Source organism: Nuphar pumila, chromosome 2 (genome assembly GCF_984573655.1).
Source record: "Nuphar pumila chromosome 2, dmNupPumi1.hap1.1, whole genome shotgun sequence".
Lineage (NCBI taxonomy): Eukaryota > Viridiplantae > Streptophyta > Magnoliopsida > Nymphaeales > Nymphaeaceae > Nuphar > Nuphar pumila.
Genome location: NC_143250.1, coordinates 12,223,821 through 12,237,839, shown reverse-complemented (window position 1 = coordinate 12,237,839; position 14,019 = coordinate 12,223,821). Strand labels below are relative to the sequence as shown.

The 14,019-nt window shown below is 40.1% G+C and overlaps 1 protein-coding gene across 1 annotated transcript; it reads right to left on the bottom strand.

Annotated features, from left to right (window-relative positions):
• Positions 1-202: 202 nt before the first annotated feature.
• LOC149844781 (putative protein phosphatase 2C 43) lies at positions 203-3,576 on the bottom strand. Its single transcript, XM_089986247.1, has 4 exons — positions 3,534-3,576; positions 2,635-3,002; positions 571-813; positions 203-460 (listed from the first exon to the last, which is right to left on the bottom strand). Exons 1-4 carry the CDS (start codon positions 3,574-3,576, stop codon positions 203-205), a joined length of 912 nt encoding a protein of 303 aa, XP_089842373.1.
• Between the last annotated feature and the right edge of the window lie 10,443 nt (positions 3,577-14,019).

The following is a 14,019-nucleotide window of genomic DNA, read 5'->3' as shown; positions in this document are numbered from 1 at the left end:
AAAAAAATCCATCACCAATAAGAAGAAAAAGCAATATCCAATCTCACCCAAGTGATGTGACACCAATGAAATCACCATACTACTGACGCCCACAAAATTCAAACCTATACAACTGCTCAAAAAAACTGTATTGAATCTGACTGGGAGTTTTATCAGAAAAGTGCGTCAAAATGTAAAAGACCAGCGCTCCTCAAAAGGGCCATCACCTATCAACTTCATCCAACAATGAGAAATCTGATGGCGCCTCAGCATCAGTGAATCCCCTGTAGGACACAGCTGGGAAAGATGTACTTTGGGGCTTCTGCAGCATCTCATGGTCTATGAAAATGACCACCACAGTGATATCATCATGGCACACACGCCGCTCTCCCTCCTTGGAGCTCTTGATGAGGCTGTAACTTTCTCCAATTTTACCCGCAGCCACTTGAATAGCAGCTCTGATGAGCGTCCTGGCTATTCCCTGATCAACAAAAACACATACAGAGGTATTGAACATATGGAAATCAAGCTATTTTTTCTATATGAGAAAAAAAAGAAAAAGAAAAGACGAGTCATAGAATAAATGCATACTGCGCGAGGGTACTGGAAAACGATTTCAGCAGCTTGCTGATTAGTGAGGTGCTCCCACAGTCTATCAGATGCAAATATCAAGAACCTGTCTGCGGGTTGAATGACATGTTCCTGTATTGTCGGTTCTGCTGTTAAGACAGGTCGCTTGAGTGGCTCTGGGAGTTGATAACGTGTGTATGCCCTAGCCGGAGGGAGAGCGAACTCTGGCCTCTTCAAATATGCATATCCAATGCCTCTAGTTATCTGAAAAGCAGCAGTTAAAAAAAGTGAACACTTCACTGTGAATCTTACCAAAACAATACAATTCGACGTTGGAAGCATGCAATTTTACATTGGAAGCCATATACTAAACTTATTTCCAAGATTTAATGCATAAACCATGGCTCAACTGCAGATTATTCTGGAAAAGAACGCCAGGGGTATGAGATGGTAAGATTGCAACCTCAACATTTTTAATATTGTAGGCAATGCATAGAAAGCAATCAATTATCAATGTGGACCAGAAATGTTACACATGCAGATGGATAGATTTGAGCATAACCTTTACCGGCTCGCAAACAATGCATGGATACATGGCATGGGCCATCTGCACTTCATCATCGCGGAGTTGCTAAGTGTCTCCATGTGACATCTCACTTTGTCATTGCACAAGTCTTCTTATTTTATTTACTTTTTTTCTCCTCCGTGCGTAATTTTTTTTTTAAAGGCAAGCTGGGGTTAGGCAGACCCCTACCAGTTACACAACGTACCATTGGGCATGGTGACGTGCTGCATCTCATACCAAACAAGCAGAACCCCCCGTTGGTTTCCAACATGCCTAATTGAGTTAATAAGGCTGAACATATAATCCAGATTATTATACTCTCTCTCTCTCTCTCTCTCTCACACACACACACATATATATATACATAGAATAATGGGTAGGTGCTAAATGAGTTTTTTAGTGTTTTTTCATTTTATTTTTAAATTCTGACCATAGATTTTATAGGGATTAGCTCTTGAATTGTTCGATTCTGACACATGGGTGGGTTTTTATAAGGTTAAAAAAAATCAAAGGTTCATTTTTTAAAAAAAAATTTTAGGCTCCAAATGTCATTTTTTCATGGAAAACACATGATCCGGGTATGGATTCGACCATGCCCAACACATTTATGGGTCAGAACTGTAAAAAAAACACCTAAAGAGCAACAAAACTCATTTAACATGTAACATTTATCACGTATCAATTTCACACATACTCATCTCTCTCTTTATGGATATAGTTCTAACTGAACTGCCATAACTTATATCTAATATTAAAAAAGGAAGTCCTTTGAATGATGTTTAACATTTATTTTATTATTTTCATGTGGTGGCAAGATTTATACAAACATAATAGTGTGTATATGATATCATGGTTTAGAGCTATCATTATACTCTCTCTTTCTCTATATATATGGAAATGAAAACCTCTCCAATAAAAATTTTTAGTGTTTTTTTTCAAAATTCTAAACGTACAGATGTGTTGATTGATTTTACTATAAATCATCACTTGGATCATAAAATTTGAATAAAAAAATGGTATTTGGGAGCCTCAAAATTTTATGAAAATTGTATGCCGTTGATTTTGAAACTTATAAAAACTTATCCATCAATTGGAATCAAATACTCCAAGATTTGATTTCTATAAAAAAAAGCTTATAGATCACATCTGTAAGGTCAAAATTAAAAATTAAATACCAAAAATTTAATAAAACTTTCATTGAAAAGGTTTCGGAGGGTTTTTCATTGGAGAGGTTTTCATTTCCATATATATATATATATATATATATATATATATATATATATATATATATATATATATATATATATATATATATATATATATATATATATATATATATATATATAAAGGGAGACGGACTACCATATCAAGAAGAGCATAGAAGTAAGATGGTATCATGAGCTCATCTTGAGTTACTTTTGTTAAATGATGGTCATACATAAAGGAGAACGGAAAACTAAGAACAACAGAACAGCATGTTCAGGAAGGAAGAGGATAGATGACAAATATGAAACAGGTACCTGAATGATGCCTTTGACGCGCCAGACGTCACTCTTAAGGATGACGACGTTGGGATCATCGGGGTGTTGGGAAACCAGCGCGTTCCTTACTTGGTCGTCGGACGCGTTGTGGTCCTCGCTCAGCTGCTCCGCCACGATCCTGTTGGAGCCGTCCACGCGTCCGAGAACCGCCCTCGAGTCGCCGGCGTTTGCAACGCAGACCGTGCCGGCCCAGATGACGCCTACCAGGCAACATGTCCCCGTTGCAGCCATCAGTGGCTGCTCCGCCCTTGTCCTCCCCACCAGCCCCAACAACTCCTCGTCCGTCGATAAGAAGGAGTTTCGAAGGGTATCTCCCAACGTCCCGTTGGGTCTCTCCTTAGCAATCCCTGTTCGTAGAGTTGAACCATGAAAGAAATTGAGATTTGCAATACCAAGAAGTTGTTTGGATCAAATCTGATCAATTTAGTGTTGCTATTTTTAACGTTTGTCACTATGGGCACTGCTATATATATGGGTTGGATTGAATAAAGATCCAAACCCATATGTTCTGTAAAATATAACACATGACTTTAGGTTTGGATCACAGCCCAATGCAAACCTGATGAGATGATACATTCCTGAAAAAACTGACATTTTTCAAAATACATTTATTTTGAATGTCATGTTTTTTGTTCGTTTCTAAATCACTTTTTTAACATTTTTGATGTATTCTCACGACTTTTTTACAATTATATATACTTTTTATAATTTATATATTTGTATGTAGTCAACAAAACTTTAATTTTATCGCAAGATATTCCGGGCTAATCATTTCCAGATAACGAGACACTAGGGTGGAAAATGCTCCCCCCCGGCAGGTATCATTGCATTTTCATACGAAAAGAATATTTTCATTGGAAAACCGTGAGACTACGTACCTTTGAGGTGTTCCTTCTCATCATCTTCGCCAGTAGACGCCATGTTTTTCATATGAAATTTAACATTATACAAATCATATGCAAATCATAGAAAATTATTGAGAAAAATAAATGGTGCATCAAGACCAAACTTTGGGTAGGCAACATGTATGACTATGTCACATGGACATGGATAGGGACATAGCTAGGTGTGAGGCGAATACAAGATTTTCATGATAAGTAGGAAAATCAAAAACCCAAATTCAGGAAAACAGAAAGAAGCACAGAAACAATCGATCCATTTGTGGTCTTTTGAATCCCCAACTCCGACCAATTGAGATACATCTCCATTAAAAGAATTAAAGCAAAAAAAGAGAAAAAAAAGAAACAGAATTCACCATCATAAAAAAAATCGTGTAATCAAACACCCTACATGAAAATCCGGATTCTCAAGAAACCGCAGAAACCAACCACCTAAAAAATGAAATCAACCAACAATCGATCCATGCGTGCATCATCAAAGCCATAAACCTCAATCAATCCTCTACTAAAACTGATCTGGTCTAGCAGTTTGGTGGGCTCCACCCAGGATCTATTGCCGTCTCCACTTACAGAGTGATTTCCATCACCTAAAATTCTCAAGAAAATCTTTAAAAATCAAACACCAAGAAAAAAAAATTCAAAGAAAATGAAGGTTTCCAAGAAACCAGATAAATCGAACACGTTCCAGAAAGTTCTTGGGTCCCACCCAAAAATCTCTCCCGACCCCACAATTTCGCGACCATGCATGATGAGCAGACCGACTCCGTCTTTTTCTTGAATTAATTCTTGATAATAACCATAAAACCAGATATTCCAAAAATCTGATCCCTAAACTCTAGCGATAGTAGCGAGCAAACGATCCAAAACACTTGAGAAATCCCAAAAAACAAACACCCAAATCCCCCCCCCGCCCCCCCCCACCAAAAAAAAAACGAAAGAAACAAGATCAATGCGAAAACCCATCAAGAAAATCACTCCAATTCAATGAGATTAATCAAAAGAACTCCAAATTCACGATTAAAGACCCATTTCACACTTCGTTTGAGTGAAAATTCAGCCAGAAGGCCCAGAACGGATCGAGAAAAACAGAGCAACATGTTCTGGAAATCGAAGCAGAGGATCGATCTTACGCACTTAAGAAATTGCGGAACACATTCTCTGAGGCGAACCGCGAGGCGACGTCATTGCAGTGGCCATCGTAGACGCCGACGAACGTCCCGTGCCGGAACGTCTCGACCTGAAGCTGGTTCTCGACGACAGCGTTCACCTGAACGGCAGCGACGGAGAATTCTCCGATGGAGTGAGAGCGGAGGTTCTTGGACCACATAAACGGGTCATCATCGTCGTCTTCGTTATCTTCGTTGTCTCCGTCCCTCATCAAAGGAATGCAGCACTTCTTCAGCCACGAACTCATCGCCCATTCACAGAATTATTCGGTTTTTCTTGAATTCTTGTTTGGTTTATCGTGGAAGGAGTTCTTGTTTGGTTTTCCGGAGATGGAAGAAGGGTTTCTGGCGAAAGAAAGGCGTGTTTGGTGGTTTGGGTGAAGGAGGAGGGAGATGGTAGGGAGCAGAATTGGTGGTTTTGGAGCGGTTTTCCGACGATTGGTTTGAGAGAGAGTTGAAGGAGACCGTCACCCTTTGAAAATTTAAATAGGTTTGGGTGCACGGCAACTGCACCTGGTATAGTTATTTACAAGTTTAGCATCCTCCCATCACCGACCATACTCTGCCGGAGCTCCGGCTGGTAAAACCCTTCAGGTCCGTCCTACTCGTAGAGAAATACACCTAGCTTGCTCACACTCCTCGTAGGTTTACACATGGTGACATTCACAAATAGCCCCTAATAGATGAGGGGAGTCTTTGTGAGATGCTATTGAATTCTTATTCTTTAGGAAAAAAAATAAGAGTCGGTTCAATGAGTCTCGGTCTAAGGTTTGGGGGTAAGAATGCCAATGGGTTGGATATGGCTAGAGACTCATGTATGTCCAATCCCTTGGAAGTATAATTGGACCTGATGTAGTAGGTATGGACTTATTTAGTTACGGTCCTTGATTTTGGAGTCTTATATAGACTTGAACCTAGGCTCATGTTCAATCTAGGTTTGAGAATTCTATCTATGTAAAATTTTGTTTAGAAAATGCAGTACTCAATAATGCAAAAAATATTGACCTACATTGAGGTTAGGAAGGCTCGACAAAGGTTGGAGTCACTTAGATGCACTGAGGAACTGGCCCCTTGTAGTAGTATGAAATATGAATAATTGGAGATACACATCTCCCTATCACAAATTCATTTTATGGTCTCTTTTATGGGCTATGGATTTGGAAATCTGAGATTGCTCAGTAGGGAGAGAATCATGACTTTCTTTGAAGATTTTATTTTTTTTAGTTTCACTATTTACTTAGTTTTTCAAGGTACCTATTTTGACTTGCCAAGTTGTTGGCAGGTATTGTCAGATCTATAGCGTTCAGTGTGTCGAATGGTCCATCAACAGGTTTGTATTTGAAGTGTCACTTGATATATGAGGGTAGTGTTGGACATTATCGGTTATGGGTCCAACCCGGGTCCAACCCACAAGTGTGACCCTGTTTGACACCCATTAGTGGGTCACGTTAGTGGCCACGTAATGAGGATAGTGGGTGGGAGTTACGTGAATGTGGGGAAACCACATTCACGAAACTGCCTAATCTCCCATTACATAAGGGGTTAGGAGCTATGAGGATGATGAGACGTTCATAGCATTTATCCTGCCAAAACAGTTCCACATTCGGATACAGCGGAACAGGGTCCTGCTCACCGCCGACCTAAGGCTTGGGCTCATTGTAGGCGTCGACCGGCTGAGGAGAACGCTGAATTTCCTACACGAACTCCATGGCGAATTCAGGTACGCTTCCTATCAGTGTTTGTTTTACAGGATTCGCCAACATTGGGTTATATGCTCACGTCCACACATTTTCGTTGCGCGTGGCTGTGTAGGCCCTTTCGGCGTTTTGCCCCGTTGCATGAATTCTAGATTATGCGACAGCATGTCATCGTGGGGTGATATCCTGGCAGACTGTCGCAAACATCACTGTTTGCGACAGAGGATGTAAATCATTTTTTCGGCAGACTGTCGCTGTGGGGCGACAACCTTCATCGGCAACTGTCGCCATGGGGGCAACAACAATTTCCCAATAACGGTCAGCTCAGGCGACCCTCATTAAAAAAAAAAATAGATCATTGTATACCAGTGGCCGTTGGGCTGCAGGGAGGATCTGTCGTCGCCGGGATCGTCGCTGGAGCCGTCGCCTGAGATCCCCTGCACCGTCGGGTTGTAGGGTGGTTGGCATATGCCGGAGGTCTTGCCGGAGTTGAGAACGCCAGATGGCCGACGTCTGGGGTTTGAAAACCCCCCTTTTCTCTGCCTGGCATTCCATGAGGCTGCCAGTAGAGTCATCGTCGCCAGGGCGTCTGCGAGCGATTCCAGCCGGTAGCCGGTGTCGGCAATCGCACGCCGCCGTGGGGCGACGTCGTTAGCCGATGGGAGGGCGATGTGGGTCGCCAGAGGATTTTTTGGGCATTAGTAAATAACATCAAGATCAGTCGGGGCTGTCGCTGGATCGAACGATCGCCGTGGGGCGATGTGCCAGCTGGATCGACTGTTGGTTGTCGGCGCTGCTGCACCAGCCGTGCCCTTTCTACCTCTGCCTTTTCAGCCATCAGATGGCAAAAATTCGCATCGTCACTGTGGGGCAACGTCAATCGTCGGTGGGTTGACGTCGGTCGCCGGCAGGCGGCATCGGACGCCGGCAATCGGCGTCGGTCGTCGGCAACCGACATCGATCGTCGTTCGACGACGTGGAACCGAAAAGGGCAGAAACCCTTTCGGTTTCCCTAGAAATGCAAACAAAAGTCATGTATTTCTGTTTCATTTTTTTAGGGGGCCGGATCGGGTCCGGCGTGGAGATTCGATGACAGACCCGATCCAAACCCATTTTTGGATGGATCGGGTCTGTCGTTGATTCTTGGATCTGACCCGAACCTATAATGGTTTCGGGTCTGGGTCAGATCCGGAAAGAATCGAGACTCTCTCGGATCGGGTTAGACCCGGGTCCATTTAGGATTGGGCCCGATCCAGATCCATTAAAAGTCGGGTCCGATCCGGGTCCGTTTTGGACCGGGTCTAACCTAGGTCTGTTTCGGACCGGGTCTAACCCAGGTTTTGTTTGGACCGGGTCTGACCCGTATCAAGTATGGGTCAGGTCAGACTCGGATCCCATTTAAACTGGGTCGAATCCATGTTAAGCAGGATCCGTACACTATTTAGACTGAATCGGATGAGGAACCTGATCTGGCCTTTTTCGAAACCAGTTTAAAGCCGTTTTTGACTGATTCTTTCCAGTTTTTCACCGGTTCCGAGATGCTGAGACCATGTTTTCATAAATATAAAGAGATACAGGGATTTTGGCATACGATTATAGGGTTTTATGAACTTTTGTTCATATTAAATATCGGTTCATAAGGTTTAGAACCGGTTCGGACCCTTTGATGACCGGTTTGGGGCAGTTTCAGATCGGTTCAGAGTGTTTTTAGACCGGTTCCTACTTGAGAACTCTGGGTTTTACCCATATGAGCATGCTTTTATTATTTTTCATGCATTATAAAGTATTTATTTTAAATAATGCATGTTAATTCATGTATTTTGTGTTGATTAAGTTGTGCATGATGATTTTAAGCATGAATTGTAACTAAATTCATAACAATTAGTTTATGTATATTAGTTGAAGCATACACTTATATTATGTCATGAATATACATGCATTAAAATGTGTGCATGGGCATGCTCCATAATACGAATAGGATTTTCGGTAAAAGATCTTGATTGACTGATTCTTGTAATCACCAAAGTGATCTGAGTCGTGTTAATTAAGAATTCTTTGGACCATATTAAGATTCGTTATTATAATTGTGTGTGAATTTATGAAACATTGATTCTACCCAAAGGTAGGTCCTTGTGTTCCAAATTTACATAGGGTGTGATAGTAGATGTGTATTCCAGCCCATGAAGCATGTTCGTACCCAAAGGTACAATGTTAAATTGCCTCTGATTACATGATCTGCTAGTTTCACCAACTGAAGTCAATTCCTTGAGAATTGAAAAAATGAAGCAACTATGAGTATTATCGTTTTCACCAAAGTGGAACGATAATGACTCAATTATGCTTGTCTCAGAAAAGGTGAAAATAAAGGGTCTCACTTTTACCTTTTCAACACGAGTCTCGTCTGAGCAATAATAGTAATGTTTTTCTATTTTCGTTCCTTGTTTTATCAGGTTCCTTCCTTATCGATGGTTATAGCAATATCCCTATTTTAGACGGATCGAATTTTTCTGATTGAAAAGAAATTGTATTATTCACTTTGGGATATATGAATTTAGATCTGGTCCTTAGAATTGACGAACCTCCCACTCTTACAGAGCAGAGTACAACCGATCAGAAGGCTGCATCTGAGAAGTGGGAGCGCTCCAACAGACTTAGCCTGTTGCTTTTGCAATCTCGAGTGGCTAATAATATTCGAGGCATCATTCCTCATTATAGGACTGTGAAGGAATTTCTGGGAGCCATTGAGGCTCAGTTCGTCACTTCTAATAAGGCAAGGGCCAATATGCTCATATCCAAATTAGTGTCTATGAAATATGTTGGTGGCAGTCACATCCGACAACACATTTTGGAAATTAGGAATATTGCGACTCAACTGAATGACATGAAGTTCGCCATCTCTGACTCCTTAGTCCATTTGATCTTAACCTCGTTACCTACTGAGTATGGACCCTTTAAAATCTCTTACAACACACATAATGATGAATGGTCTTTTAATGACCTATTGGCTAAGTGTGTTGAGGAAGATGAGAGATTGAAGGGTGAGAGGGTGCCAAGTGCACATATGACCTCTCATAAGGATAAACAGAGGTCGAGGCCAAAGAAAAGCTCCTTCAAAAGGAAGAATCAGAAGAAAGCCACTGGAGAGAGTTCAAACTCTCAGGCGAAAGCTAAATCTCAGTCAGAAGGCTCTTCTATAAAGTGTTTCTTCTACAAAAAGAAGGGGTATAAGAAGGTGGACTGTTTGAAGTACAAGAAGTGACTCAAAAATAAAGGTAATAAGTCATTTGTTTCTCATGAATGCAATCTAATTCATGTTCCATTGTATAGTTGGTGGATTGATTCTGGTGTCACGGTGCACATTGCCAACTTTTTGCAGGCATTTCTGAACAAAAGGGAACCAACATAGCATGAAAGAAGCATCTTCTCAGGAAATAGGATGCGTTCACATGTCAAGAATGTTGGGACCTGCATAATTGTGTTGGAGTCAGGATTTATATTGGATTTGGTCGATACTTTTTATGTTCCATCTTATAGTCGGAACCTAGTTTCTGTTTCAAAACTTGATAAGTTTGACTTTGTATTTAAATTTGAAAAATCTGAACTTATTATTATAAAAAATTCAATGAATATAGGTTCTGCATATATGTGTGATGGGTTGTATCGATTAAGAACCAAATTCCAAATTCGGAAATCTCACTCCATTGAGAACACAATGATTGACAATAAACGTGTCCTAAAGGATGATCAATCATATTTGTTTTGGCATCAGAGGTTAGGACATATCTCGAAAGGGAGAGTCCAAAGACTTGTGAGAGAGGGAATCCTTGGATCCCTTGATTTTACGAATATAGAGCCATGTGTTGACTGCGTAAAGGCTAAGCAGTCTAACACATATAAGAAAGATGCCAAACGCAGCAATGAAAAATTAAAAATAATGCATACGAATGTGTGCGGCCCTTTTTCACCGTGTTATATGAGTGAAAAATATTTTGTCACCTTTATAGACGATTACTCACGGTATATGTATCTCTATTTATTATCTGAAAAATTAGAGGTCTTTCGGGTTTTTAAGGACTTCAAGAGAGAAGTAGAAAAACAAATCAGTGAAGTTATTAAGGTTGTCAGGTCTGATAGAGGTGGCGAATATTATGGTCGTTTCACTGAGATGGTTCAAAAGAAAGGTCCATTAGCGTGGTTTCTAAAAGAGGAAGGTATTGTACCTCAGTATACCATGCTTGGTAGTGCTTATCAGAATGATGTAGCTGAAAGAAGAAACCATACACTTAAAGAAATGGTTTGAGCGATGTTGAATCAATCAAACCTTCATTTGACCTTGTGGGGTGAAGCTCTTAGGACAACAGTGCATATTATGAATAAGGTTCATACAAACGCTATTCAAAGGACTCCTTATGAGTTATGGATAGGTAAAAAACATTTTTTATCATATATGCACATATGGGGATGTCCAGCAGAAGCTAAATTGTATAACCCACATATAAAAGCTTTTAATCATAAGACAACTAGTGGTTTCTTCATTGGTTATCCAGAAAGATCGAAAGGCTTTAGGTTTTATTGTCCATCTCATACACCACAGATAGTGAAAACAGATAAAGCAAGATTTCTTGAAAATGGTTCTGTTGGGATAGATGCGTCTCAAAATATTGATTTTGAGGAAATGCAGGATTCAAGTTTCTCACCTGCTAAGAATAAAGACCTGATTTTCTCTATTATTGTTCCTTCGAGTAATATAAGAGAAAGTTTAGTCAATGAATATCAATCCCAACTAGATTCGGTTGTTGATGAGGATATACAATCACAACAGGATACAGAGGCTCATTTTGAACCACCTGTAGTACCTGTATGGAGGTCCACCAAAATTAGGAAATTTGTTATCCATCCGGACTATGTGGTGTATTTACAAGAGTCAAATGATTTCATAGACATTGATGAGAATCCCTTCACATTTGCATAATTCATTGAAAGTGAAAGATCAACACATTGGATTAATGCCATGAAAGAAGAGCTTGACTCTATGACAAAGAACCAAGTGTGGGATCTTGTACCTCGACCTGATGGAGTTAGACCAGTTGGTTGTAAATGGATTTATAAAACCAAAACAGACTCTAAAGGTCATGTGGAGAGGTACAAGGTTAGGCTTGTTGCAAAAGGTTTCACACAGATAGAGGGCATTGATTATAATGAGACTTTTTCTCCTGTCTCAACTAAGGAATCATTGAGGATAATCATGGCCCTCGTAGCTCATTTTGATTTAGAGCTGCATCAGATGGATGTGAAAACTGCCTTCCTGAACGGGGATCTAGATGAGGAGGTATACATGCAACAACCTCCTGGTTTCAGTATAGATGACTCGAATAACTTAGTTTGCAAATTGAATAAGTCAATTTATGGACTTAAACAGGTCTCCCGTCAGTGGTACAAGAAGTTCAATAAGGTAATAATGAACTTTGGATTCACTGAAAACGTTGTTGATCAATGTATTTACATTAAGACTAGTGACAGTAAGTTCATAATTTTGGTTTTATATGTTGACGATATTCTTCTTGCAACTAATAATTTGAGTCTATTATATGAAACAAAAGATTTTCTTTCCTCTCATTTCGATATGAAAGACATGGGTGAGGCCACTTATGTCCTTGGAATCGTGATCCGTCGTAACAGAACTAAGGATGTCCTTGGCCTCTCTCAGAAATCCTATATATTTAAGGTTCTTAAAAGATTTAGGATAGAGAATTGTTCTCCTTGTTCAACACCTATAGTGAAAGGGGATAAATTGAGCTTAAAGAACTATTCTCAGGATGATATTGCGAAGGCTCAGATGGATGTTGTCCCATATGCTTCGGCAGTTGGAAGTTTGTAGTACGCGCAGACCTTCACTCAACCTGATATAACATTTGCTGTGGGAATGCTTGGTAGATATCAGTCAAATCCACGCATTGCGCACTAGAAGGCAGCGAAGAAGGTCATGGCTATTTACAAGGAATGAAAGACTATATGTTAACCTACAGGAAAGCTGACCACCTAGAGGTCATTGGATACTCTGATGCAGACTTAGGAGGGTGTATTGACAGTAGAAAATCTACTATTAAATACATTTTCCTTCTAGCGGGTAGTGTTGTCTCATGAAGAAGTGGAAAACAGTCTACCACTGCTGCTCATACCATGGAGGCGAAATTTATTGCTCTATACGAGAGTTCGTCACAGGCCATTTGGATAAGAAACTTCATTATGGGTCTTGGTATAGTGGATTCTATTGAGAGACCACTAAAGATCTTTTGTGATAATGAAGCAATCATGTCCTTTTCAAATAACAATAAGAGCTCAACATCGTATCGACACATGAACTTAAAATATTTTGTTGTTAAAGAAAGGACTAAGAATCATCTGGTATGTATTGATACAACTGGGACAAAGGAAATGACTGTGGATCCCCTTACTAAAGGGCTAGCACCATGATTGTATTCCCAACATGTAAAGGGGATGAGTCTTTTTTATTCCTTTTGATGTATGACAATACATTATGTGATCACATTTGTGTTTATGTTTTGATTCTCTAAGGTTTTGTGTTATTGTTGATTTTGCATAAAGAATCTCTCCTATGAGTTAGAGAGAATAACAAAATAACAATATTAAAGGACGAATAGAATAGGTGAGAGACCAACCTATTCATAAAGGTATTTTTTTACATGCCTAAGCACTGAAGGTGAATTATAGCATAGTACATGAAAATATGACATTTCATAAAAGGGTGTTCATATCCATAACTTATACGATTCATCCTTGTGATAAAGGGTGGCATGTGAACCCACATAAAGAATTAAATCGAGATAACGATATACACCTCGATTTAGTACACTTTTGGTGTCAATGGGTCAAGTGGGAGAATGTTTGACATTATCGGTTATGGGTCCAACCCACAAGTGTGACCCTGTTTGACACCCATTAGTGGGTCACGTTAGTGGCCACGTAATGGGGATAATGGGTGGGAGTTACATGAATGTGGAGAAACCACATTCACGTAACTGCCTAATCTCCCATTACATAAGGGGTTAGGGGCTATGAGGATGATGAGACGTTCATAGCATTTATCCTGCCAAAAAGTTCCACATTCGAATACAACAGAACAAGGTCCTGCTCACCGTCGACCTAAGGCTTAGGCTTGGGCTCATTGTAGGCATCGACCGACTGAGGAGAACGCCGAATTTCCTACACGAACTCCATGACGAATTCAGGTACGCTTCCTGTCAGTGTTTGTTTTGCAGGATTCACCAATAGGTAGGTCTTAAAGTAAAATGAAGGATCATATTATTAATTGACTATGTTGTGCCTGACTTTGATAAAATTGTTTTTGTTGTTTCTGTGCAGGCCATATTATTTGTATTGGATTTATTTGAATATTCAATGACTTATTTCTTATAACTGCATCTAGGCTATGTTCTTTTGTCTGTTGGATGCAACAAACCGAACTGTCCTGACCTTTTGATATAAATACTAATTTTGTGCCTGAGTGATGCTTATGAATCACCTTTTAATGCAAGCAATTGTCATGAACTTTTGGTAACAACCGCATGATCTTTTCTACAG

Excerpts from the sequence above, each read along its gene's own strand:
- LOC149844781 (XM_089986247.1), bottom strand. The coding sequence starts at position 3,576 with ATGGCGTCTACTGGCGAAGATGATGAGAAGGAACACCTCAAAG. Across the intron at positions 3,003-3,533 it reads TGAGAAGGAACACCTCAAAG|GGATTGCTAAGGAGAGACCC; the intron begins GTACGTAGTCTC and ends CTCTACGAACAG. Across the intron at positions 814-2,634 it reads GCGTCAAAGGCATCATTCAG|ATAACTAGAGGCATTGGATA; the intron begins GTACCTGTTTCA and ends GCTGCTTTTCAG.